Genomic DNA, 27,305 nt, shown 5'->3' with positions numbered 1-27,305 from the left:
GCTCTTTAAGTCATGCTTGTGTTCATACGAATTTGATATGTAAAATGTATGTAATAAAATAAGTATGCAATTCAGTGTATGTACGCATTGAAATTGACATGTGCTCACGTACTTATGGTATAGCATACATGCTCCACATATATATTCATACTCTCTTGATAAACATATATATACTTATATTTATTTTGGATCATACAATTATTGCACTTCTAACGGTGGAATCTGAAGAGGGAAAGAAGGAGCAAGGGTATAAAAGACTTTTAGCAATAGTTTTATGCTAATATGGAGCTCCATATCAGCACAAATGATGAGTTTGATCAAAAATAATAGTTGAGGGACTAGATTGGCTAATATAGAAGTTGTGGGATAAACTTGATCTCGGTGCAAAGTTCATGACTAAAATGCCTATTTTGCCATTTTCTAACTTTTAGTTTGATTTATACATGATGATGAAAACTTATAGGAAGTGACACAACACACGGCTGAACCGTATACTGTATACAAGGTCGATCACCAATCACCACCAAGCCGAGAGAGCATGGACACCGGCGAGGTCGGGTCCGAGAAGCCGTGGCGCGCGGGGCTGAACATCGTCGACCTCCATGGCCTCCGACCAGGCGGCCCCGGCTGAGCGGAAGCCCAGACCGCAGTGGCCTCCTCGATGGAGACCCTCGGTTGCGTCGTGGTCGCGCACGACGCGCTCGGCGGCGAGCTCCGGCGTGACCTGTTCGGCGTCGCGATGCCGGAGCTCTTCTCGCTCCCTCTCGCGGCGAAGCAGGGGTCGCTGTCCGCCCATATCAGTGGCTACATAGGGGCGGCCCCGGCAAGGCCCCTGGCCTCGAGAGCATGCGCGTCTCCGATGCCAGCGACGCCGCCAACGTCCGCGCCTTCGCCGGCCTCCTCTGGCCGGCCGGGAACACTGCCTTTCGGTATTATAATCGCGATCAAATCCATCTGAATCCGTAAATGTCGATCATGTTTATGCTACTGACCATCGATCTGGTGTGCAGTGGCACGATGGACGCGTTTGTCAAGGAGATGCTGGAGATGGAGCGCACGGTGCAGGAGATGATCCTCGAGAGCCTGGGCGTCCGGAAGGAGCACGTCGCTGCGCACCTCGAGTCGCTCGTCTACGATGTCCGGCTGTCCCGGTCCACGGCGCTGGCGGTGGCGGCACCTGCTGATGGCGCCGCCGGAGCTGCCGACGACGACGGCGTGATGTACATGGTGGCCCACCGGGGAGTACTTACTAATGTTTTTGCTGATATGTGATGAAATTTCAGCCACTGAAGTCAACCAAACTAATTTGAAACTGGAGAGAGCCGTGTTCGCTTCACGAAAGATTAATCTAAAGTCCTAAACAACTTTTACTTCCATCATGATTGTCAACCTAATAACTCTGTGCATCATGCACATCACGCCATCTGTATCTGGTTCTGGCGTATACACACAAGAGAACCAGCTGTCATATCATCATATAAGATAACTCCCCAGAACAGATGACGAAAGAATATAATCCGATCAATGCATCATCTCTCCATTAGCTACCCAACAAATTCAACTCTCCCAAATGGAGTTGCAGCAGCAGCACCATATCCTGCCCCTTGTTGCCCTCCTGATTGCCACATTCTTCTTCGTTGGCGCACCGTCTCTTGCACAGGATGCCACGCCCAGCCTCCACCCGGTCGTTCTGGTGCCGGGCAACACCTGCGGCCAGCTTGACGCGCGGCTCACCGACGAGTACGAGCCTCCGACCCCTGCCTGCGGCATACCCAAGCAGGGGCGCGGGTGGTTCCGGCTGTGGGAGAACTTCACGGCGCTGCAGGAGGACCCCTCCCTCCTGCCGTGCTACGCCGACCAGCTCCGGCTGGTGTACGACCCCGTCGCCGGCGACTACCGCAACTTGCCTGGCGTCAAGACTCGCGTCGTGGCCTTTGGCACCACCCGCAGCTTTCGCTTCGACGATCCTGCCCGGAAGTAAGCTAAGCATGTGTGCACACACCATGTCGAAATTTTCAAGGGGATCAATGAAACAACGTAACATTTCATCATCCTCAGGAACGTCTGCATGGAAGGGCTCGTCGATGCACTGGAAGGGGTCGGCTATGTGGAGGGAGCCAACCTGTTCGGCGCCCCGTACGACTTTCGGTATGCGCCGGCCGCTGCCGGCTTGTCGTCGGAGGTGTTCTCCGACTTCAGCTCAAGCCTGAAGCTCCTCGTCGAGCGCGCGAGCGAAAGGAACGGGAACAAGCCGGTCATCCTCGTGACGCACAGCATGGGCGGCCTGTTCACCATGGTGTTCCTCGACCGGAGCCCGCTGGCATGGCGCAGGAGGTACGTCAAGCACTTGGTCATGCTCTGCCTCGGCGTCGGCGGCTCGCCGTTGAACATGTGGCCCCTCGCCTTCGACACGCTCAGCCCTCCGTCGTTGCCGGGCACCGTGCTGACGTACGGGAACAGGAGCTTCGCCAGCATGTTCTCCCTCCTGCCGTCCCCGAAGGTGTACGGCGACACGCCGCTGGTGATCACCGGAGCCAAGAACTACTCGGCCGACAACATGGTCGAGTACCTTGCGGCGGTTGGTCTCTCCGAGGAACAGGTGGCGCTCTACCGAACAAGGGCGCTGCCGCTGACACTGAACCTCAGGGCGCCGCTCGTGCCGATGACGAGTATCAATGGCATTGGTGTGCCGACGATTGATAGGTTGGTGTTCTTGGATGGTAACTTCACTGCCAAGCCTGAACTGGTGAATGGGGATGGCGATGGGCAGATCAACTTGCAGACCGTGTTGGCATTGGAAAGGTTGGTTGGGGGTGACCCGGATCAGCCTTACTTCAAGTCGATTTTGATCCCCAACACAACGCACAAGGGTATGATCTCGGATGAACTTGCGCTCAAGCGTGTGGTCAGCGAGATTCTTGGAGCAAATTGAGCCACCTCTTGACATGGAATATTAATCTATATCTATATCTATACCTATATATTATTAAAGTGAGGAAGAATTCTGTCCACTTTTTTTGTTCGGTCCAACTTGTATCAATGAGAAGTGGGCCTGATGTTTAATAATAGGTAGAAATAACGTATTGATCGGTGGGTCCAGCCCTTTTTCCCGTCTCCCTTTTCACCCGTGCCTGACGTCTGCCTCTCGGCGCTGTCGTCCGCCTCGGCCCTGGCCGCCCGCCCGCCCACCCGCCATGGCCGCACCGCCTCGCCCGCCCGCGTCTGAGCCGCCTCGCGTGTGCCTGCCGGCCGGTGGCCGGCCACCACAGCATCCCATCGCACGACGTGTGCTCCGGGTAGCTCGCCGCACGCAGGAACACAGCGTGCTATCGATGGTGAGGGACTCCGCGTCGCACCCGGACGCCGCTACCGGCGGCACCGAGCACCGCAGCCTTTGTCGGAGCCTTCAAGCGGTGCACCTGGCTCGCGTGCACGTCCGCCGGCCGGTGCGGCCACAGCGTCCCATCGCACGGTGTGTGCTCCAGGAACGATGCGCGCTTGCCTCAGCGCGGCGTGCGCGGCGGCGTGGTGGATGGAGATGTTGAAGGCCGCCGCCGGCGGTGACGTTCCACGAGCGGGCAGGTGGGATAGTGGCCGCCGGCTGGTGATGGCACAAGGCAATGAGAAGAGTCATCGCGGGACGCGTTCACGCTGCGATGAGTAAGAAGACAAAGCAGAGCGCCAGAGCGCGGCAACAGAGGGTTGCCGAGGGTGGTATTATGCTTTCTTGCTCTGCTTCAGGTTCAGGGTGGGCATGAACTAGCAGCAATTACTCTCTGCGATTTTCAGAGGCTATACTGAACTTCAGGCTGACTTCAGATTATCTCCGATTGATACAATATTAGTACTTTAAAATGAACTTCAGATTAACTCGTTAGATTGATAGAATGTTGAATGCTACTAGAAATACCTGACCAGGTTCGGACTCTGCAAACAAGCCATCAACCATTTGGAGCTCCATCAGACTTTGTATGATCCTTGAAAGTAATTAAGCACATATTACATATAAATAGAACAGTTGCCAGTCCGATATTGTACTTAGTACCCTGTTCAAAACATGAACGATTTCAAGATGAAGAAGAAATGCTTGAGACCGTCCATTTGAGCCGAAATGCTTTTGCACACGCTCCACCAGATTTCCGAGGGCCACTGACCTTTACAACCAGGACTAAAGGGGTTCTTTAGTCCCGGTTGATATTTGGTCGCGGCAGGTTGTTGATTTGGTGCGTCTGGGGAGGCAAAGCTTGGATCTCAGCTCCCTTGCGCGTAGGATTTCGTGGTGTCGGTGGGAATGTGGTAATGTAGAAATGGTTCTGGTCTAGATTCCCTGCCGAGAAAGTGTGATTTGTTCGCCAACGAGCTTGAGATTCAAGGTATCAGGTCTGGGCGATCTCATTTGCTTGATGTCCTGTTTTGAACTGAAATGAGGAGAGTTGACTATTTGGGTTTATGATTCAGTTTCCAGGTAGGTAAATATGTGGATCTTAGGCACGTAATTTCCTGGCATTGGCTCGAAATGTGGCATTCGCATGCTATAGTTTTAAGCCATCACTTTGGTTAGATTGGGGGACTGCATTTAGTGCTATCAGCTTTACCGTTGCCTTCGGAAAGTTTTTTATTGTAGTTTGAGCTGAATCTTCCAAGACAGAAGAAACTATGCTATGACTGATCCCTGAAACCTGCTATCAATTCTTTCCAGCTGACCATTGGGGCGTGAAGAATGGGTATATATGACTGTAGTAGAAACCATACCAATCGAGCTGCGTGCCTGGTCAACTGGACTCCAAAATCTGTGCCCTTCTGATTATTGGGGATGAAGGATGTATACAGGATATAACTAAATCCTTGATGCACTTGCCCAACTTATTAAATTTAGGTAAAAGTGCTACACTTCAGCACCATGGCTTATAGGAATTATACTGGAACAAAACCTAGATTTTGCGCAATTTTTTTTTTGGAATTTCAGTTTTGGTACTTGAAGTATCTTAGGGCCTGTTTGGCAACCATGTGTTAAAGTTTAACACCTGTCACATCGGATGTTTGGATGCTAATTAAGAGTATTAAATATAGGCTAATTACAAAACTAATTGCACAGATGGAGTGTAATTCACGAGACGAATCTATTAAGCCTAATTAGTCCATGATTTGACAATGTGGTGCTACAGTAACCAATTGCTAATGATGGATTAATTAGACTTAATAGATTCGTCTTGCGAATTAGCACAGGGTTCTGCAATTAGTTTTATAATTAGCTCATGTTTAGTTCTCCTAATTAGCATCCGAACATCCGATGTGACACTGTTAAAGTTTAACACCTCATATCCAAACACCCCCTTTAACCTTTATATGCTATGGGTATTTTTTTTACTAATAGCCTGAAAAAAACAGTTTGGGACTTGGTGCTTAAGTTTGCCCTTGATGTACAAGGTGTGACATAATAGCACCTGCAACTTGATCTTAGCCTAATAGGCTATGTGGTATGTGCGAATTGTCTCATTTTTTGTGTGTAAAATTTGTATTGTAATTTAGTCCATTGTGGTTGTTTCGCTGCTTTTGCGTCCCGTTGCAACGCACGAGCAAATTTGCTAGTAAAATTAAATGCATGCATCTTTTGCTTGCAGTTACAGCCAGCCAGTATTACAATCTGAAATATATCATGCATGTTCAATGAACCTCATCTTTCTGGAGTCCAAATTACACTTATGGACTCACCGTGGTCAATGATGATAAACAAACTAATTTTTAATTAAAACTAGCCGCAATCGGATGAGTACTTGATAACTTTTAAAAGTTTGACACACAATTTTCAAAGATATTCCAGGTTATCCTTATCGTTGACCTACTTTCATGGCCATGATTGATTCTTTGTTTTGAGTGTAGTTACTATAATTGATAGAATCACCCATAAACAATGCAGTGGTGCTCTGTCTATTAACGATGCATATTCATAAAAAAATCTTTTGGAGGTCTTACTAATCTGTCATACCTAGAGCTCTTTTCCGGTACTAGTGTTGGAAAAGAATCAGTATAAAAACATCCGACGGCTCAGATTAATTGTATACTACTGAAAATTTCACCAATAGTATAGGTAGTATAGATTAGTAGTATAGATGGTATAAGGATATTATGGGAAAACATTTTATTTTTTTAATTAGAACCTCATTTCATTTGTAAATTGAAATCACACTCATTTGAATTGAAACTTAGAAATTGCATTTCATTTAGAAATCGAAAATCACACTCCTCTCCCAGGCTCCACTCTTCCTCTCCGGCTCTCCCAGTCACTTCTCTTCATCTCGCGAGTCTAGCGGATGCGGGTCGCCGGGAGGACGGCGAGCGGCGATGTGTGCGGCCCCCCTGGAGTGGTGAGGATGGCGGAGGCACCTGGCCCAGGCGAGCAGCGGCCACCGGTGGGGAGGGTCGCTCCGCAAGCGGCCGGATCTAGGTGGGGCATGGCGGCGGCTAGGGATGGGAGCACGTCATCCTCCCCCATTCACCTCTCCCAAATCACGTGGCTGCTGGCAGCTTCGGATTAGTGGTCTTCGGTGGCGGCCGTCCCGCGTGGCCGCATGAGCCGTTCCGCAGCATGTCTATCACCTTGGTCACATTTTGCCCAAGTGTGGAATTCCCACGGAAAGTCTCAAAAGCAGTCTTATGATGGTCTAGAATTGTTACTCTGAAAAGGATAAGCATTTCAGTGTCATCAGTATTCAAACGAACAGGGAGTGCATGAATACTTAGTAAAAAACTGACCCAATACGTAAATTCACAGCTTCACACTGCTAAAAATGACTGCAATGTGTACAAAGAACTAGATGGAAATCTCTTAGTTTTTTGAGTGATGGATTTCGTAAAACAGAATATGGTGTAAGGTAATCACTATTGAGCTACATGCCGAAGACATGACACTGGACAAACCTCCGTATGCATTAAAGAAAATGAGAACATTTGAGGATGGGATGTGCATTCAGTAGAAAAAATGACCTTCCACCCTCAACAAAAATCCTGATTGTTTCTGAACCCGGGACTAAATATAATCCTCAATAAAAAGCTCGTCCGTGGATACCAATCGGGACTAAAGGTAATCCTTTCCTGGTTGGTGTTACAAACTTGAACTAAAACCTCCGAGGGTTTTAGTCCCGGAATACCAACCGGGACTAAAGGTAAAGGGTCCCCCACGAGTTACTACAAAAGACTTGCATCTCCTACTTAGTCAAATGTGCTGTGTAGGTGAGATGATAAGGAAGCTACGTGCGGGGCTTGAGGTTGTGGGTTCGAATCTCACATACCGCGCATGCGTATATTTCGCGTGAAAAATCGCGTGACTTGTTGTCACTTGCGCGCGCGCGTGTTTGGGGGGGAGGGGTAGGGGGCTCCCCGGAATTTCTAATATTTTTTTAACGCAAAACCCTACCAACCGGGACTAAAGGCCGGGACCTTTAGTCCTGAATGATCAGTCCCGGTTGGGAAAACCGAGATCTATGAGGTTTTCCAATGGGGACTAATGCTCGTTTCTCCACCGGTGATTGTTTTTCAAAAAAAAAACTACAATTTGAAACCGCTGCAGTCACCAGAAAACCGTGTTTTACAATTGAGCTACAGTAGCACCAGCAGCTCACTGCTCACATTGGTAAGGCTAGCTTTGAACAGAATCTTTCTGTCTGAACTGAGTTTACTTGTGATTTTTTCTAGATTATGACATTACCTCTCCCCCAACACAACAGGAATCGAGAATGGAGGTGATTTTAATACAATTGCTTACATAAATCAGTTCCAACTCTCCGCCCATACTACTTAACGTTGGACAAGATATATGAAAAAATCTAAAAAAACAGGACTCCAAGAAAAAAGGAACTTCAGATATGAAAAGTGAGTGCAAATACTTACAGACCTTTCAACCTTAGGGACTATATCTTCTCAGAAACACGGATACGGCAATGAAGGTGCGTATCCCGTATCGGATACGTATCCGATACGGATACACCTGGGATACAGCCGGGATACGTATCCGCGGCGTGTCGGCGTATCCTTGCTTATTTGGGCCGGAAACTAAGGAATGGAAACGTTTCGGCCCAGTCGAACGGCCCAGCCCAACTTACCAGCACCCATTCTTCCTTTGCCCTACTCCTTCCTGACCCCTCAATCCCTCACACGCACAGCCGCCTGCCCACCTCACGCAGCCAGCCGCCTCTGCCTCCCGTCCGGCGACCAGCCTCCGGCCTCCGCCCTCGCCGGCGACCAAGCCTCTGCCCTCACCAGCGACAAGAAGCCCCCGGCCCCCCGCGACGGCGACGAGGAGCTGCGCCTGGCCGGCCCCCCGCGACGGCGACGAGGAGCTGCGCCCGGCCGGTCCCCCGCGACGGCCGGCTGCAACGCCGCCGAGCCCCTGGCCCCCTGCGAGTTCTTCGAGCCCCTGACCCCGCCTCGTGCCCTCTGGTGAGTTCCTCTCCCTCCCCAATCCGATTTAGAGCCAGTGCACCCTGCCGGCCTACCCCATTAGGCCAAAGGCCATTACCCCTTCCTGATTACTGATTAGAGCCTTATTGATTTTGTCCAATGTTCATTGTCCAGTATGGCATCTCCAAATTTGAGTAGTGCAGGTAGTGGTAGTGCTAGTGGTAGTGTGGGATCTGGGTCCAGAGAAGCAATTGATATCAAGGCTCCGCTGTGGGATCATGTCACCATTCTAGAGAGGCCTAAAGCTGGTGGAGGAAATGCTTTATGGAGATGCAACTATTGTCCATTGGAAAAAAGCAGCAGCTACACTAGAGTTGAAGCTCATTTGCTGCAGAAATCAGGGAAGGGGATTAGCAAATGTCCGAAGGTTTCATATGAAATGCTGAGTGAGATGAGGAGGGAAGTGGAAAGGTGCAAGGAGCTGGTGGAAAGAGCAAAGACACGCACCGTTGCTTTGCCTGTAGCTCCTTCTTCAGCCAATTACAACAAGAAGAACAAGAGGGGACCTGCTTCTATATTGGAAAAATCTTGAGCATTGCAAGACCGCAAGCACTTGGATGCTTTAATTGTTAGAGCAATGTATTCTAGAGGGATATCTTTCAACTTTTTGAGAAACCCATATTTTAGAGAAGCTTTTGCATTTGCTTGCAGCCACAATTTGCAAGGTTACACAATTCCTGGGTATAATAGGGCTAGGGAATCACTCCTGAAGCAAGAAAGAAGGCACATAGAGACTCTATTGGAGAGTACAAAGAGCACATGGCCAGAGACAGGGGTCACAATCTGCAGTGATGGTTGGTCAGATCCTCAGAGGAGGCTAATCATCAACTTCATTGCTGTTTCTGAGAAAGCTCCAATGTTTTTGAGGGCTGACAATTGTGACGGAGAATACAAGTCAAAAGAATACATTGCTGAGAAGTTGAGGGCTATTATTGATGAAGTAGGTCGACAAAATATGGTACAAATCATCACAGATAATGCTGCAAACTGCAAAGGTGCGGGTCTTTTAATTGAAGCTGAAAATGATCACATATTTTGGACACCTTGTGTAGTGCATACTCTCAACCTTGCTATGAAAAATATATGTGAACCTAAACTGCCAAGGACACCTACTGATGAGGATATGCATGTTTGGGGACAACTAGAATTTATACATGATGTTAAAGTTGAGGCTAGTATGATCAAGAATTTCAAAATGAATCATGGCATGCGTCTTTCCATGTTCAATGAGTTCAGCCATTTGAAGTTGCTTTCTATTGCTGAAACAAGATTTGCATCGGTTGTGTGTATGCTAAAACGGTTTGTTGAGGTAAAAGCAGCTCTCCAACACATGGTGATTAGTGACAAATGGAGCATCTATAAAGAGGATGCTTCAGCTGCCCAACATGTAAAGGAAAAAATACTAAGTGATGTCTGGTGGGGCAATGTAGATTACATTCTTAGGATCACTACTCCTATCTATGATATGATACGCTTTGCGGACACCGACACCCCATGTCTTCACTTAATCTATGAGATGTGGGATTCAATGATTGAGAAAGTGAAGAAAGAGATATATCTGTATGAAGGGAAGGAACCAAATAAGGAGTCAGACCTCTACTCTGTTATTCATGATATATTGATTGCTAGGTGGACAAAAGGCAATAATCCACTACATTGTTTGGCTCATTCACTCAATCCAAGGTAACACTATACACTATACAGTTCAGAATTCAGATTCTTTGCCCTTTATTTTTTCAGTTGCCCATGTTCTAAATTGTAATGCTAAATTACCAAATGCAGATTTTACAGCAACAAGTGGCTTGAAGAAGGTGCTGGTCGACTACCCCCCACAAGGATAAGGAGGTATCACAAATGAGGATGACTTGCTTCAAGAAGTTCTTTCGCATACCGCAAGAGTTGGCTAAAGTAAAGGAAGAATACTCAAGGTTTTCTAGTTGTTCAGAAGAATTCAATGATCCTGATTCTATACATGATAGATGGGTTGTTTCCCTAATGACTTGGTGGACAAATCATGGACAATCTGTCCCTCTATTGATGAGTTTGGCCTTAAAATTATTGAGCCAACCGGCCTCCTCTTCTTGCTGTGAAAGAAATTGGAGCACATATAGCTTCATCCATAGTGTCAAGAGAAATGCCTTAACTCCTGAGCGGGCTGAAGATTTGGTCTTTGTGCACTCAAATCTGAGGCATTTGTCAAGAAGAACCGATGCATACAAGACAGGAGAGACAAGGATGTGGGATGTTGGAGGAGATTCTTTTGATTCCCTTAGTGGTGTAGGTCTTCTTGAAGTTGCTGACCTCTCCGTTGATGAGCCTGACTTGCAGACTATATCATTTGGATTGGGTGATCTTGAGGTTGAAAGTGTGGAGGAGAATGAGGAAATCGAGGAAGAAGCTTGATGTTGATAGCTTGATGCTATCCTATATTGCTAGTTTGCTACTACCTTTTATTAATTTCCTAAATAAAAACCTGCTATCATGTTATTCTGAGTGTAATAGACCTTAAATGTCTCTTTGTTGAACTTGAATATCTATTTTGCAATTTAATATGCATTGTTATCTATTTATTAATAAAATAGTTAAAACGTATCCGCGTATCGGGTTATTTAAGAAATTGCCGTATCCGCGTATCCGTATCCTTCCGATAGCGATACGCGTATCCGTATCCGTGCTGCTTAGTATATCTTCGACAAAACCAGGAGGTCCCACAAAGTCAAGGAGGTAAACATCTTCTATTTCATCCAACGGAAGTGAATCGCTCCTATAAAGCAGACAGTGAAAAGATAATGTCACAGCAGAAGCACACTAGAACAAAAGCATCAGCACAAGAGATTGTTTCATCGCTAAGATAAACATCCCACAAAAGTACCAAAGAGATGCTATGAATTTTGTGATTTAATGAAATGCAACAGAGGTAGTTCCATCTAGCACTGGTTACGATAAACTTAGACATGACTCCAGATTGAATCCTCCCCCCAACAAAACACAACTTCAATAGCCAGAAGCAGAACTTTAAAATGCCTAGAATCAGTTAGGTTTCAAACTCTCATCAGAAGTTCACTGTGTTATGTGCACTTGTACAACATATATAGCACCGTTCACAATCAGATCACTACACTTTTGGAAATTGGAATCAACGCATTGGAAGTCTGCAGCTATAGTCAGGTGGTTGCGATATGGTAAAGCTCTGTCCAAATCTACACCACTACCAGAGTGAACACCTGAAACGCAGGTACTTCCTGCAGTATTGCAGCTCTCAGCAGACCCCGTGGTTGGTAACTTTAATAGGGACTAAAGGCCATCCAATTCCAACCGGGACTAAATGGATGGCCTTTAGTCCCGATTGGTGTTACCAACCGGGACTAAACGCCCCACCAGATTTCCTCGTTCCCACTAACCGTTACAACTGCAACTAAAAGGGGATCTTTAGTCCCGATTGATATTACCAACCGGGACTAAAGCTCCCATCATCGGTGGCCGTTTGACACGGGACTAAAGCTCCTTTAGTCCCAGGTTCAAAAATGACCGAGACATATTATGCTGGATGGAAGGTCAATTCTCTACTAGTGTATCTATCAGCACAGTATATTCCAGACCATTAGTATGTAGGAGTTGATTTTGTTGACCCAAAAAGCACCATATACCACATCAAGAATATGAATGCACATTAAACGATGCACACTGGTGACAAGAGCAACATTCGGTTCTCCAATGCAATACAACAATGTCATGAAATGTTGGAGAAATGGCATAAAGTTAACATAAGCACAATTGAAAGTACTTCCCTTATGAAACTGAAACGTGACATAAACACAAAATGATTTAGCTACCCGCTTTGTGTACTCTAACTAGAGAGCAAATATGGATGTTGTCGTGCCTTAAAATGTTCAGTACGCACAATTGATGTCAAAAGTAACATGACCCTCTAGTGAGTGTCGGACAAATATGGAAAACTTCCCAATATTTGAAATATCGTGAAAACCGTAGTCGTGATACCTCCTCCTCCTACCATGACCCTCTAGTGAGTGTTGGACATATCAAATGTCTTAGCATCACACTCTAGATGTGCAGAGTATAATGTTGATGCTTTCCTAATAAAAGATTCAGCAGTAAGCACTATGTCTAGCACTGTCACGGCCTCCATCATGTTTCTCGTGCTAACAATGGCTCGGATCTACATGCCCCAATTTTCACCGTCATGTGAGCATCAAAATGCAGCAACGCAATTGATACATCTCATTTTATAGGCTACGTAAGATAGAGGCAAGTGCCAGGTTGGGGCCTTCCTGGCTATTGGTGACGAAGAGACCAGTTGGACGCAGGGGAAGTAAAGGTGAGTGTATCATTTTAGGGCCAAAGTAGACTCCACTACCACACAAAAAGAATTTGTAGGAGCGGCGCTATTTTTTCCAGGAGAGGATGGAAAGGACAACAGGTGCTGCTGCTCTCCCTGACACTCTATTTGCAGGGCCAGATCATGCCCCGAACCGCCCTTAGAAACAGAGTTGATGTCCAGGTGCGGTAAGTAGCCTGGACCGCCCCTGGAAATGCTGATTTCTAGGGCCTCCTACCGTCCCGGAAATTTGAATATTTCTAGTGTCGGCCAACTTACTATTTCCTTCTTCCTCGTCCTTCACGTAATTATGTGCATTGATACAGTTACATGATCACGTATTACAAAAGTTAATACCTGAATTGAATCTTCAAATATTAACAACAAGTAATAAACTGCTTCGGTATGTGCTAGCTGGTCTAGGAACTGCTAAAGGCTTAGGAGTCAGACCACTGCTCAGCTGGTAATCAACCACATCAGGAAAGCAAAAGCTGTTGCTGCTGTAGAGCGTAGTCACCTTTGTGTTCATGCATGCTGAAATTTCGGACGTCCATTTAAATGTAAATAAGAAAATGCCTTTTGTAGACCTTGCAATGAGAGCACGCACTCTGTTTCTGTTAGCTCCACATTACTTGTATTTTAAAAGGCAAATCACTGCTCAGTTATGCCTTGATTACTTACATGCAGTGTACTCCCACTAAGCTACATACCAGCTTCTCACCACGGGAACCCTGTGCATCTAAAGAATTGTTGTACGTCAAAAACAAGTCGGGAGCTAATTCAAGGACTTTTCTACTGACTTTTGATGAGATACAACATTTGTTGGTGTTTTATACTCGGCAACCTACCGAGGGGTATTCCGAGGTAGTAGATTGGTTGGTGGGGGATCGTCGGACCTGAAACTCGAAGGTAAAAGCGAAGACACAAGACACAGATTTATACAGGTTCGGACCGCCAGAGTAATACCCTACGTTCTGTTTGTCTACTGACTTTTGATGAGATACAACATTTGTTGGTGTTTTATACTCGGCAACCTACCGAGGGGTATTCCGAGGTAGTAGATTGGTTGGTGGGGGATCGTCGGACCTGAAACTCGAAGGTAAAAGCGAAGACACAAGACACAGATTTATACAGGTTCGGACCGCCAGAGTAATACCCTACGTTCTGTTTGGGGTGTTGTACATTGCGCCCTGTGCTTAGGTGTTGTTTGGTGTCGAGGATTTGATCCTCTGTTGTGGCTCTATGAGGTCTTGGCTTACCGATCTAGGGACCCTGCCCTGGGGGCGGGATTACTAGCCGGTTACAAGGAAGAGTCCTAGTAGGATTACATGGTATGAGTCCTAGTAGGATTATAGAGAAAATCCTAGTAGGAGTCCGTCTTCTTCCTTCCTTGCGGGTACTGGGGATCTATCCCCGACAAGCCCCCGAGTGCTTCCTAGTCGAGTGTAGCAGCCTTCGAGTACTTTTCAGATCCTTGTCGAGTAGTTTTGGTTCTCTTCGAATATTCTGTCTAGCTCAATCTACAAAGTTCCTCAAAGCTGTCATGTGGCTATGGTGTGTTCAAGCCCTTGATCGTCTTGATTTTGTAATCTTAATCTTTGGAATGTGATATGGAGGGAGACGGAAGTCGCACTCCATATAAAGTAGCCCCTGAGCCTTAGGTTGAATCGAAGAATCAGGCTGATGGTCAATAAAATCTTGAATCTTCTTCTTTCATCTTGAAAAATCAACTGTTGGGTTTATGAGCGCCCGAACCTTGGAATGATTAATTAATCAATTTGAGGGTCTTTAGTCTTCACACAAGTCATTATCCGAGTAGTTTTGTGGCGTCCAGCCCCCGAGCTTATGCGCTAGGTCAGCCGTAGGAGCCATATCGAGTAGTTATTTGGTGCTTAGCCCCCGAGCTTGGAAGCTAGCTGAGCCACTAGAGATATTCCGAGTAATTGGTGCTTAGCCCCCGAGCTTGGGAGCTAGCGGAGCCATTGGAGGTGCGCTAAGCGTCCTAGAGATTCGTTGCCAAAACTTGACCTACAAAAAGAGATACATACATTATATAGCATATTTGTAGAATTTGAAACTACTGAAATTTATTTAGTGATGAATGTAATATAAATGTTGTATGTCATACTTTTGTTTCGACCATATTTCTCCCGAGTAGTTAGCCTATTATGTTTAGGCTCTCAGTCCCTGTTTAGCCATTGCCACTACGTGTGAGATCTTTGTCTCGTGTATCCATACTGGCACTGCTGCTACAAAGATCTCTGTCTCGCGTCCTAGCGCTTAGGCATGACAGAAGATCCGAGGCTATCATGAATTAAGGTATGTTCTGCTCAAGGATATTGACGACCGCTAAGAGAAGACATTTAAAATAAGTAGTCGGCATTGTGATAAAAAGAAACTGCGCGATTGCACGTAAAGTAGTCTTTGAGACTTCTCTGTCTTTGGGCGAGGAGAGTGCGTGTTTGCCCCGCATAGGATTTGTGCCTCACTAGGGTGTAGCCGTTGTGACCTCCAGCACTCAGTGCACCAAACTTCGTGGCAGAGCCTCCTAATTCGGTATACCAAGCCTGTGGCAGAGCTTCCAGAACTCGGTGCACCAAACCCGTGGCAATAGCCCTTAATTCGGTGTACCAAACCCATGGCTGTCGGTCAACATGTCCCAGAAATAATTGGCAAAGTGTAGCTCTAGAGGGTAATTCCTATTGAGAGGCGTGCACAAATAAGTAGTCGATTGTTGATGAAGCCAATTAGTCGGAGTCGATCCCGACTACTTGTTGATCACGTGGAAACCTCCCTTGACTAGTTTTCTAGTCGAGACGAATAGTCAAAGTAGACCACCCTCGACTAGTTTTCTAGTCGAGACGAGTAGTTAAAGTAGTCGTCGGCAACTTGATTATTTGCCCCAATCTGCGTGTTACTTGATCGACGAGCTATATGTAGTAACCTGCGGCAAAAACTGACTCGGTCTTCGATTGGAACACGGAGCGCATCAATTCTGTCTCGACGTAAATTTGTCTGCTCGGAAATCCGACTCGGCGACTTGCTTCTTGTCGGGTAGATTGATCTTGATGATGAGGTCCTTCAAGCTCGCCCGATCCCTACCGGGCGCGTCAGATGTCGGTGTTTTATACTCGGCAACCTACCGAGGGGTATCCTGAGGTAGTAGATTGGTTGGTGGGGGATCATCGGACCTGGAACTCGAAGGTAAAAGCGAGGACATAAGATACAGATTTATACAGGTTCGGGTCGTCAGAGTAGCATAATACTCTATGTCCTGTTTGGGGTGTTGTATATTGCGCTCTGCGCTTGGGTGTTGTTTGGTGTTGAGGATTTTGTTCTCTGTTGTGGTTCTATGAGATCTTGGCCTACCGATCTAGGGACCTCTGCCCTCCTTTATATACTCTAAGGGTGGGATTACTAGTCGGTTACAAGGAGGAGTCCTATTAAAATTACATGGTATGAGTCTTAGTAGGATTACATAGGAATCCTAGAAGGAGTCCGTTTTCTTCCTTCCTTACGGGTACTGGGTATCTATCCGCGACAGCATTGGCATGATAACTCATGTCAACTATTACTGATCATTTCCAATCCTATAAAATAATGGTAAGATTTGTTGCATAATCACGAGAGTTATTGCATATGCAATGTTTGCTGAATAGACTAAGCTAAAATTTTGGAACATGGCTTCTTTTTTGTTGCATAATCACTTACTTTTATGAAGTTACAATCTTGCAACATGATCATGTTTTGGCTATTATTTGCACGAAAATTTGCACTATTTTACAGCTGAATTTAAATTTTGCACAGCTGAATAGCTTAAAGCCACCCTGAAATATTAGGGAATTGTAAAGTTGCTCTTCTGAATAGCTTAAAGCACGATCCATTGTATTTGTAGTAACAAACATGGACTAGGAAGTCCATGAAAGAATACCCTGAAGCAGGGGATATGCTATTGCCTATTACTCGACATTATAATCAAGCATGTTCGTTGTAGTGGATCAAAAGTTGACACCGTGCAGATATTCACTATGCAATTGCGCCTCCAGGGAATAGTGGTGTGCAATGACAATCATTTCGCCTGGAAGTAGTGAAACACAGTTAGCAGTCGCGCAAATTGCGCTCCCAAAAACATGATCACCCTTCTACTCCTTGGGCGCAGAGAGGGCACTCCGATTTCAATATTCGAGTCTCAATTCGCACGCAATACACTATTTGACACAAGTTTTTGACACCGAACCAAGCAAATTCTTAAATTCAGGTGTTTCTTCGCACTTTTTATCTTCTCCTTTTATTTTCCCTTTCATACTCACATGAGCCGACAATTTTACCTCCATCTTATCCTTTTCTTCCTTCTCCCCCTGACCAGCTCCCGACTGCCGGGTCACCAGCAATGACGAACCGGACGACAGCCAGGGGCGGATCTAGGACCCGGGCTAGGGGGCTCCAGCCCAAGTCCAGCCCAAAACATCCCTTTAGGACAGCTGCATTTTGTGTCATCTCCTGTTAAGATAAGAAGGATCAGCCCAGTTCGTGCACAGACCAAACTCATGCACCATTTCAGCCCGGGCCTTACTAGATTTCTAGGTCCGCCCCTGACGACAGCAAAGCTCCCGGCCCCGTGGTTACCGGATTGTTTTAGATGTGGAGCTAGGCGGCAAGCCTGTCTTCCTCCCGGAAATCATATCCATCTTTCGAGATATAGATAACTAAATATCTATAATCCAATAACGGCCCAATAAATAACTAAGAACAGTCCAACAAACTATCTTAACATTTTAGATGAACTATCAACATTTTTTACACAAAAAAGTTGGTAAATGTAAAAAAAAGTTAAGGAAAAAATGTTAGTGAGTGAAAAAAAAAAGTTGGTGCATCCAAAAAATTGTTGAGCAATAATGTTGGTGAATATAAAAAAATTAAAGAAAAATGTTGGTGTATATAAAAAATGTTGATCAATGTCAAGAAATGTTGATAACTATTAAGTCAGATTGTTTAAAAAAATATTGAGAAATGCGAACAAATGTTGATAGATGTTAAAAAAATGCTGTATATGAGCTTTAAAGATAAATTGATTATCAAGCGCCAGGCCCCCGCATTAGATTCTCCTGCCGAGTGACTGTTTGAACTGAACAAGCGTTGCAAGCGCAGCCGGAAAATTTTCAAAAAAAGCACGAAAATGAAACGCATAAAAATCACTTGGATCACGTATTCACAGCGTCTTCTGCTGGCTGATGTCCTCCTCGACGACGGTCTGCTGGATCGGAAGCAGCACAGCCCAGCTCGAAGCTGCGTCCTAGCAGGCTGCTAGCCCATGTGTTGGGTAGAGCCCAGGTGGTGAATAGTGGGCCGCTGCTGGGCCGGAAGTTCGTACGCTTATTGAACTTCCGTTCGATAGATAGGGACACCCGTCTTCCTCCTTCGTCCTCTCATGTCTTGTCCGCGTGCTCATCGTCTCCAGCCGCACCATCCGCAAGAGCAAGTTCGTGATTGATTTGGTTTATGTTGGACGGCAATAGCTAACGTCTGGGCACATGCTTGCGTGGTTTGTGCCCTCAGATGAGCAAAAGCAAGGACTTGTTCAAGCCCATCCATTGCGTGCTCCTCCACGAGAGCGAGGACATAGACGGATAGACCCCTTCCTCTACGAGTCTGCCGGCGCGCCGTCGCTGGAGTAGCTCGAGGCCGCGCAGCGCCTGCACCCGAGCGATGCCACTGTCGACCACGACTCCACGAGGAGTCCATTGAGCTTCGCCTCGCACGCCGCTGGCACATGAACAACGACGACTACGAGGGGGGAGAAGAAAATAAGACGGTCAAATTTGTCCGTTCATGTGAGTTGGAAAAGGAAAAGAAAAAGGAAAGAAAAGAAAATGAGAAGAAACATTATTTGAAACGGAGAATTCACATGTCTCGATGTTAAACTCTGCCCATGGATTCCTGTTGCTTCCCTGATTGGCTGCTATTTGAATATTCTTGCCTGGGAGTCTGTTTCCCTGCTGGAAAAAGGAGTGGGAGATTAGATGAAACCAAGCATTGGCGAACTGCCAATGCAGCTCATTGTTGACTCCAACTCTTGAAACCCTGATATATACGCGTAAGTGAGAACATGTACAGAACAAAATTGCAGTCGCTAGATTTCTGTCTTATGGGATGTATGCTGAGGCCTTTGTGTTGGGTAATAAAATTATCATGATACTTCGTTTTCTTTTTTATTTGATTGATTGCATTACACTGAGAAGTTCATTTCATCGGTACAGAAATGGTTGAAAATTATGACAGAGCAACCATAACAGAGTTATCCGTTGTTATTTTGCTTGTTAATATATAACTTTAGTTACTAATTGTTCTTCAATTTTAGATATTCTGGTTTGGGTTTGTTCGTTTTCTCTTGAAAAAAGTATCTAAAATATTAATACATCAGAGATTGCTCTTGCTGAGCAAACATGGGAGGAAGCAAGGGTTGTGTAATCCATGAATTGATCACTACTCATGGGCTCGTGATTGCAGAAGGTGGTCTTTACTTTGAGGTTAATAAATGGATTGGACACAGGCATATAATAATTAGTAAAATTCATAGCGCAATTAACCGGTGAGATTATGATCATCCTTCATCTGGTAAGGATGAACCGTGTTAACATTAGTACTTATTATTTATGCAATGATGGTTCTTGCATAACAGAAAACTATATATGTTTGTTGATATCAGACTGATATGAAGTACTTGACAGCCAAATGGTAGACGAACTGAAATTTCAGGATGAAGATCGGAGCACAATCTAAAATAATTGTTACAGGACCATAATTTTTGTAGCTTATTTCTTTGGAGATATGAAATTATGTGGGCATGGCCTGGCGGACGACCAGCAACGAACGAGACGGCATTGTTAGGCTATTGGTCCAATTAATCTAAACATTTTTGTGGCTGTAGGCTTTCAAACATTGATAGCTAAGGCCGGATTTCTTATCCTTAATCTAAAAGGAAAAATCTAAACGTTGTGGGTCCGTGTATCTGTCCAACTCCTGACCCCCATTTCTGCAGCTTTTTGAGTGGGTGGTGGTCGTGTTACGTTGGATGTGCCCATACATTGACGCATCCCTGTTGATCGATCACACGCTGATATTCCGAGCGCAATATGTAGCACCACTTTTACGCAAATGATCGCATCTAAAAAGGCCGACCTGATTGTGTTCACCGAGAAGCTCGAACAGTGAGATCCGGCTGCCATGGCCACAACCCACAGATCACCGCTTCCCACTTTACCGAACGATTTCTTCGGGCCTGTTTGGCTCCCCTCCTCCTCGAGTCTCCTCGAGTTCAGTAACCATCACATCGGATGTTTGAATACTAATTAGAAGTATAAAATATAGACTATTTACAAAACTTATTGCACAGATGGAGTCTAATTCGCGAGACGAATCTATTAAGTTTAATTAGTTCGTGATTTGACAATGTGCTGCTACAGTAAACATGTGCTAATCATGGCTTAATTAGGCTCAATAAATTCGTCTCGCGAATTAGTATAGGGGTTCTGCAATTAGTTTTATAATTAACTTATATTTAATCCTTCTAATTAGCATCCGATCATTCAACGTGACCCTCCTAAAGTTTATCTCCTCCTATCAAACACCCCCGAAGTGATGACGAGGGACCCGCGGCCATCGCCTACGTGTGTGTGCGTGTGCTGTGGTCTTGTCACTGTGTTCGTGCAGGCTTTTAAAGTGTTTTCTCCCGGCCGTCTGAGCACTTACCTACACCTCCCAAAAAGGTGTCATGTTGCTCTTTGGCTTGCAGCAGTCTCTGCTCTGCTGAGTGAGAAGCTTTAAGCAGCATTTGCTGCTGGCTTGCTGCTGCCATTTGTGGGTGCATGGGCCTGCCTGCCTGCAGGCTTCTCAGTTCTGATGTCACTACAGCGATGCGTAAAAGTCAATATGAACTACTCCTAAAAATACCAACCTTACGAACCAGTAGCAGTTTCAGTAGAAAATTTAAAACTTTCAGGCAAACAAATGTTCCAGGACGAAAAAAAACTCCGCATGGAGACTAATTTCAAACTCGTCGGCAATGATGTAGCACGAATGCATGCCACTCCTGCAATGCATGCAGTTCATCCGGATCAATGTTTCCACAGGACAAGGGCCCCTTGCTCTTGGTGGGGGAGCTGAGGTTGACGTCCCCATGGCCCTGGCCCTGGCCATGCTGCCGCTGCTTCCACCGGGCCCGGCGCCCCGGCCCCAGGACGGATAGAAGAGAGAAAGATGGGTAACAGCTAGATTACGATCGAGAGAGACGTCTCCCGGGACATGGAAATCGACGGTGCATCTCCCGGGTGCTTTGTTTCGAACATGTATAGGTCCGTGTCAGCGATCAAGGTGATATTGACTGTGTGCGGTCGCAGAGATTGGAACTATGGAATTTTTTAAAACGACAATGGAGATGATATATGTATATTTGGGTTGACAGGTGTGAAGTCACAATTGTGCCTGTCATTCTACGGAATAAAGCTTGTTTGTTGAAATCTAGATGAAAGAATGCAACGAAAATGAGCTTTCTTTATGATGTTGACGGTGGTATTCCTACATGAGCACCATGTCATAGTGACATCATCACGGCAGTCGCTGAAGGGATTTTGCAAGTCCAGAGACATCATAGGCTACCTATAGTTCATGAATCATGAGCCAATTCCCTGCAAGCCACTAAAAAAATTCCCAATTCCATATATATCATTAAAAAAAATTTCGGTGCCTCTTATACCATTGGTTCAATAAATCAGTGCCTCAATAAATCGGTGCCTCTCATACCGTTGGATCAATAAATCGGTGCCTCTCATACCGTTGGATCAATAAATCGGTGCCTCTCGTACTATTGGATCAATAAATCGTCGATGCCTCTCGTACTGTTGATTTTATCGGGCCTCAACGCCACTGCCGTCTAGTTTTGCTAAAACGGAAGCTAACAGCAAGATGAAATAACCATTTTACCCTCCCTTGCCATCTCTCTTCTCAAGCTGGATTCGTTGACTTTGCTCTGGCGAGTCTCGCGGTAAATTCCCTCATCTCCTGCGCCCGTTAAGGATCAGCGCCCCTGGCTCATTCAAAGCAAAACGCAAAAGAAGCTCAGAATTTTTCTGGCCGATGCGAGGCAGCGGCGGCCATGGAGTATGATGCGCTCGCGCTTGGCTACCTCAGCGCCGGAGTCCTTGGGGTTGTGCAGGCCGGAGTCCTCCAATCGATGCCGCGCACAGCACCGCTGCCGCTCGTGCACGGCCCTCCCCTCACGAAGCGCCCCCACGCGTGGAACGGATTGGGGAGGAACGGATCCTGCACGCACGACAAAGAGGAGAGGAGCGGCCTGCGGCCGCCGTGCCTTGCGAAGACAGGCTGCTTCATGGAACCTGCGCGCACGACAAGGATACTCCTCCATGGCCGCCGCCGCTCCTGTGCTGCTGTCGAAGTCGAAGCGGCCGAAGATGCCACCACCCGCCGCGCCAGGCCTGAGCTCCGTGGCATCAGAATAGGTGGTGGTGGGCGGTGGTTCGGTTGGCATGCGGCGTAGAGACGGTTGGGCAGATGGCGTTTGGGAGCGGCCCGACGAGAAGTCGCGATGCGGCCATGGGGGCGGGGCGACGGCCGACGGCCGCAATAGTGGGAGCAGCGGTAATTTCGCGGCTCGAGCGCAAAGCATGACAGGAAAGGGAGAGGAGGGGTATTAGAGTCAATTTTGTAAATAACCGGCATGTAACGGAGACTTTTAACTCCAAAACCTGACGGAAGTGGCACGGAGCTCCAATGAAAGTTGACTTGACTTGACTTGATGGTACGAGAGGCACTTGAACTTTTTTAATTGTATGCATGGAATTGAGAATTTTTCAGTGGCTTGTTGGGAATTGCCTCATTGGAGCTGGTTACAGTCGATTTTGACGCAAAACGAAGAGCGCCCGAATGCAAACTATTTTAAATATTGATTGCAAATTACTTTTTATGTGTTAAATATGGATATGTCCCTAAAAGCTCCCTAAGGATTTTTCGAGTCCCGAGTTCCAAGCATGCATGGTACGGTACAACAACAATGTGTACCGCAAGCTACGCACTATATATAGTTAGATTCTAGCTGGATTTTACTGTGCATCTAAATCGGGTAGGTTTCCTTTACAAACCAACTCGATTCGGATCTAAACCGACTTAAGTTGACCACGGGCCAACCTATAGAAACCCCCTCTCACAACTCATACCTCGCATTGCTACCCTAATTTTGACGAGTAAATTAATACAATCCACAAAAATATAGGATGTAAGGTATTACACCTCGCCTTGCCTTAACATGTCTAATCCTTTTATCCTCCAGTGTTACTTTCAAGCTCTTCGTCTCGTGATCCCCTCTATGAACAAATCAACCATCTCGGACCAGACAACGCCTCCACTTTTCGCTGATGCCACTTCAACTTGTTTCCCAGTGAACTCATGGTCTAACCCCGAGTCCTTTGAGATTGTCGCGACCACTATGGACTCTGCAGCCGCTGCCTTGGGGGAGGTTCGGACCTTATTTGCTGGGGGTGCACTGCCACTCCGCCACCATGTGAAGCCCTATGCTTGCCCACCACCTGCCTTGTGCTCTTACCGGCACACGCCTTCCCTTTGTTCTTCGCCCCTTTCCATGAGGGAATGTCTTCATCAGAGTCGACACTAATGAGTTGGACTCCACAAAGGCGGAAGCCAGACTGGGTCTCTCATCAAAAGGCAGGCGGGGGTTCTGCCAAGGATTTTCTTCATCAGCACACCCAACGGGTGAATTCAACAGAAACAAAGAAGCCAGTGAGATTGGAGAATTGAGTATCTTACACTACAAGATATACAATTATTCCTAAGGCCCCGTTTGGATCATTGGAATTGAATTCCATCCTAATAATCATAATTTAGACACAAATTAATTAAGCTAATATAATTGTATGTGGAATATAGTTGTATATTATAGTTGGTGATATGGGAGAGATACTTGTATGCTGCACTTCTACTATAGAGAAGCGAGTCTAAGAGCGTGCTATAAGAATTGAATTCCATTCTAATAACCATAATCTATAGAATCAATTTCCATCTCCCACCCCATGAATTTAAAATAGGCTTATATCTAAACTTTGGAAAGTTGTGGAATGCCACATTCCAACATAAATTAGCCTACTCCATTAAATAGATTTCAATTCCTTGGACCCAAACGGGACCTAAGAGTTTTTAATGAGTGCCCAACAGTTTTGATGCTTCCTACTATTTTTCCTGAATGACTGACAGTTTTTCTAGTGTAATTTGCCTCTCTCCGAACAATTTTATCAAATCACCCACAATGTAATCCCCCACAAACTCATTTCAACAATTATGGTAGGTAGTTATTCAAATGTACTAGAAACTGTTGGCCATTTGTAAAGAAACTATCGGGAAAAAGTAGTATTCTTGTAGTGTTACTAGGTCTGCTGGCCTCTTCAAGGAGTACGGCTTGGGTACACCCCTATCCTTCACCTAGCCAGGCACTCGAGTGATGCGAATGCGAAGAGGGAAAATGTGTGGTGCCCTGTTCATCGCACCCCTTCAACTTTTTGAAGGCGTTAACCACGAAACCCTAAGTCAACATAGTCGACGACGATAACTCATGGTAGACACTAACGGAATCAGCGGCGTGATACCTTTTTGTGCGGATGACGGTCTTTGTATGGTTCTCTTTTGGAGGCGAGGGAGGAGGTGCATCGGGTCAGGGCAGAGGACGTGCGCTGGGTCACGTAAGATGGGTTCACAGCGTGTCACGGGAAGACCAGAAGAGGCACACTGGGGAGGAGCATGCGGTGTGGATGACAAGAAGGCCGACACCACAGAGTTGAGATGCGTAATGTGATAGATCCAGTAGCGGTGGTGGTGCACTGCTCCTTCAAGACTAGGTTAGGGCTGACAGAGGAATGGAAAATATTTTAAGGACTTGTCGATTTTGATATGGAGGAGCACCTTATAAACTGGAGTAAACACATCTGAAAAGACCGTTGACAAAAAATCGCTGCAAATAATAGAAGATAAGTGATGGGCAACAATGGCAACTGACCTCTTTGTGGCATGTTACAATAGTTTTTTTATAATGGTCTTTGTTGAGGCCCGTTTAAGGTAATGAGCGATATTGTGGCCGGGGCCTCAACGCCTAGTTGGAAGATTGTTACCAATTTTGTTATGTGTAACGTACTTCTTTGGTTCATTACCAGTATCGCGTTATCTATGTCGTGTTTTTACACGGTGATATTTACACCATTGGAAGCATGGGAATGCAAATTGTTTCAAACTTTTATTGCAAATTACTTTTTATGTGTTAAATTTGGATATGTCCTAGAAAAAACTCCCTGGGGATTTTCTCGCCTATAAGGCCCCATTTGGATCACATTGTAGATTCTGAAAATCTAGATTCTTGATGGATTTATAAAATCTGGATTTTGGGCAAAATCTGGATGGACTTGTTTGGATCACTAGATTCTAGAATCTGATTTTATGGCAGCTCAACAAATCAAGGCTCGAGTGGGGGATATAGCTCGAGCGGTAGGGATGGAGTAGCAGGGGGCGCGCCGATGCCTGGGTGAGGATGGGTTGCGAGGAGGCGACGCAGGGGATGGAGCTAGGGGCGGTGGACTCTACGGGCGGTAGGCAGCGATAGGGAGAGGATGCCATGGTACCATCCTCCTAGCCACCGGAAGGCGGGCTCCTTGAAAGCCGCACCATGGAGGAGATGGAGACGCCTGCAGTGATCGGCAAGGTGGAGGCGAGCTGTTAACACCGGTTTTTGACCAGAGTCAACCATTGTGGATAAGATTCTGATAGCCGATGAAGGAGAGAGAAAAAGACCGTTGATGACTCCGCGTTGACCAATATTAGCCGCGGGTGACCAGGTTTAGAAGCCGATAGAAGACTGAAGGGGGCCCAATCCGAAGCGAAATCGACTCCACCAAATAAAAGAAAGTGTGGAGATTTGTCTTTAGTAGTTTTTAGAATAGCTGTAATAGTCATGTCATAATCGACTAGGATTTTAGTTTTCTCTAGGGTATAAATATAAGCCCATGAGCCTTGTAATCGAATAATCATCAATCAATCAATACAACCTTTCGACGCCACGCCGCCAAAATCTTAGGAGTAGGAGTAGAGTAGTTTCAACGAGTTCCTTCTTGCGCGCACGGCTGCATCGGTTTTGATTTCAGGCGAGCTTGTAAGTACCATCACCCGGTCATTACGACCTCTATCAGAAATTTATAAGTTAAGTCTTATATTCTAATAGTCAGTTGTGTGGCTAGTTATCGAGTTATCTTAGATTGCAAGTAGAACTTTCTAGGCTTTGTCTAATATTCTGCTTGTCTTCGACGATTGCTCACAGTTATTGAGTCGTTTGATTTTATTAAGTTGCATCGTATTGATCTCTTAGTTTTATCAAGCGGTCACAGTTATCGAACAACTTAGATCAGGTTAAGTTGTCTTCATTTGTTCCTTGACCTTCTTTAAGCGTTCACCAGTTATTTGATCATATCAGCTGGTTAGATCTTGCATGCCTTTATTGCTTCATATATGCTAGGTCCGATAGATCTTTACTCATGCCCCTCGTATTGCTAGCCATCGGATCCCTGACGTCAGAACGCTATTGTTGAGAGCCGATGCATTGGCTGGGTATCATCCATATTTCATAGAAGTGTGATGACATTATTGGGCCGATAGGTGCGTGTACGAGGCCTTGCTACCACAAGCTTGTCTGTTAAGTTAATGGGTTAAAGTTAATGTCCTCTCCTTCATGTTACCTTATCTGAGTTCAATACACTTATCATGACATTGATTAGATTCATTAGCTTGATCAGCTTGTAAGCGGTAGGCAAGAGGTCCTTGTTGCTATGTTCTAATCTTTTAGTTTAACAGATTGATGTCAATGCCCTCTCATTCCTGTTACCTTGTCTAAGTTCAATTACACTTATAAAGACATTGACTAGATATGTTAGTCTATCTGATGTGTACATAGTTTGCAGGGGTTCCTTTTATGACTGTTGTTTTACAATGCTTCTATCTTAGCCCGTCGGCTCATATAGCCGATGGCACATGCCATTAATGCTTTATTTATTTACACCGCATGATTACATTGAATATCTATCCGTTATGGTGTTTATTTGAAGAACGCCTACTGTCGCATTTGTAGGTGAGGGCGATAGAGAAACCAAGAACTCGAAGGGACACAAGGGTTTTAGACAGATTCGGGTCTCCGGAGAGTAATACACTACATCTTTTTATGCGTGGATTGCATTGTTGGTTTGAGATTTGATGCCCTCGGGAGGCTCCCTTGGCCGCCTTATATAGGCTGATGACCTAGGTTTACAAGTTAGTTTGAATCTAATCTACTCGGTAGTTACATGGAAGGTAATCTGAGTCGGACTACAATACACGTTCCACGATATCGGGGTAGATTTGAACTGTCTAGTTGCCTTATCATGTACTCCAAGTATCTCCATGTCCTTGGCTCGCA

General features: G+C 45.8%; 3 protein-coding genes across 3 annotated transcripts; 2 read left to right on the top strand and 1 right to left on the bottom strand.

The window, feature by feature from the left end:
• The first annotated feature begins 1,531 nt into the window (after nt 1-1,531).
• LOC101758605 (lecithin-cholesterol acyltransferase-like 1) lies at nt 1,532-3,016 on the top strand. Its single transcript, XM_004977814.2, has 2 exons — nt 1,532-1,977; nt 2,059-3,016. Exons 1-2 carry the CDS (start codon nt 1,571-1,573, stop codon nt 2,930-2,932), a joined length of 1,281 nt encoding a protein of 426 aa, XP_004977871.1. The 5' UTR covers nt 1,532-1,570; the 3' UTR covers nt 2,933-3,016.
• Nucleotides 3,017-8,627: 5,611 nt separating this feature from the next.
• Nucleotides 8,628-11,002, top strand: LOC101758200. The gene is made up of 2 exons (XM_012847618.2): nt 8,628-10,140; nt 10,240-11,002. The coding sequence occupies exons 1-2, from the start codon at nt 9,035-9,037 to the stop codon at nt 10,313-10,315; spliced, it is 1,182 nt and encodes a 393-aa protein (XP_012703072.1). The 5' UTR covers nt 8,628-9,034; the 3' UTR covers nt 10,316-11,002.
• A 10,356-nt stretch (nt 11,003-21,358) lies between these two features.
• On the bottom strand, nt 21,359-22,610 carry LOC111258009. The gene is made up of 2 exons (XM_022828693.1): nt 21,975-22,610; nt 21,359-21,875 (listed from the first exon to the last, which is right to left on the bottom strand). Exons 1-2 carry the CDS (start codon nt 22,473-22,475, stop codon nt 21,867-21,869), a joined length of 510 nt encoding a protein of 169 aa, XP_022684428.1. The 5' UTR covers nt 22,476-22,610; the 3' UTR covers nt 21,359-21,866.
• Nucleotides 22,611-27,305: the final 4,695 nt, after the last annotated feature.

The sequence above is a fragment of the Setaria italica genome, chromosome VII (genome assembly GCF_000263155.2).
Source record: "Setaria italica strain Yugu1 chromosome VII, Setaria_italica_v2.0, whole genome shotgun sequence".
Taxonomy (NCBI): Eukaryota; Viridiplantae; Streptophyta; class Magnoliopsida; order Poales; family Poaceae; genus Setaria; species Setaria italica.
This window is presented reverse-complemented; position numbering and strand designations above follow the sequence as displayed.

Excerpts from the sequence above, each read along its gene's own strand:
- LOC101758605 (XM_004977814.2), top strand. The coding sequence starts at position 1,571 with ATGGAGTTGCAGCAGCAGCACCATATCCTGCCCCTTGTTGCCCTCCTG. Across the intron at positions 1,978-2,058 it reads TTCGACGATCCTGCCCGGAA|GAACGTCTGCATGGAAGGGC; the intron begins GTAAGCTAAGCA and ends CATCATCCTCAG.
- LOC101758200 (XM_012847618.2), top strand. The coding sequence starts at position 9,035 with ATGTATTCTAGAGGGATATCTTTCAACTTTTTGAGAAACCCATATTTT. Across the intron at positions 10,141-10,239 it reads GCTCATTCACTCAATCCAAG|ATTTTACAGCAACAAGTGGC; the intron begins GTAACACTATAC and ends TACCAAATGCAG.
- LOC111258009 (XM_022828693.1), bottom strand. The coding sequence starts at position 22,475 with ATGCTTTGCGCTCGAGCCGCGAAATTACCGCTGCTCCCACTATTGCGG.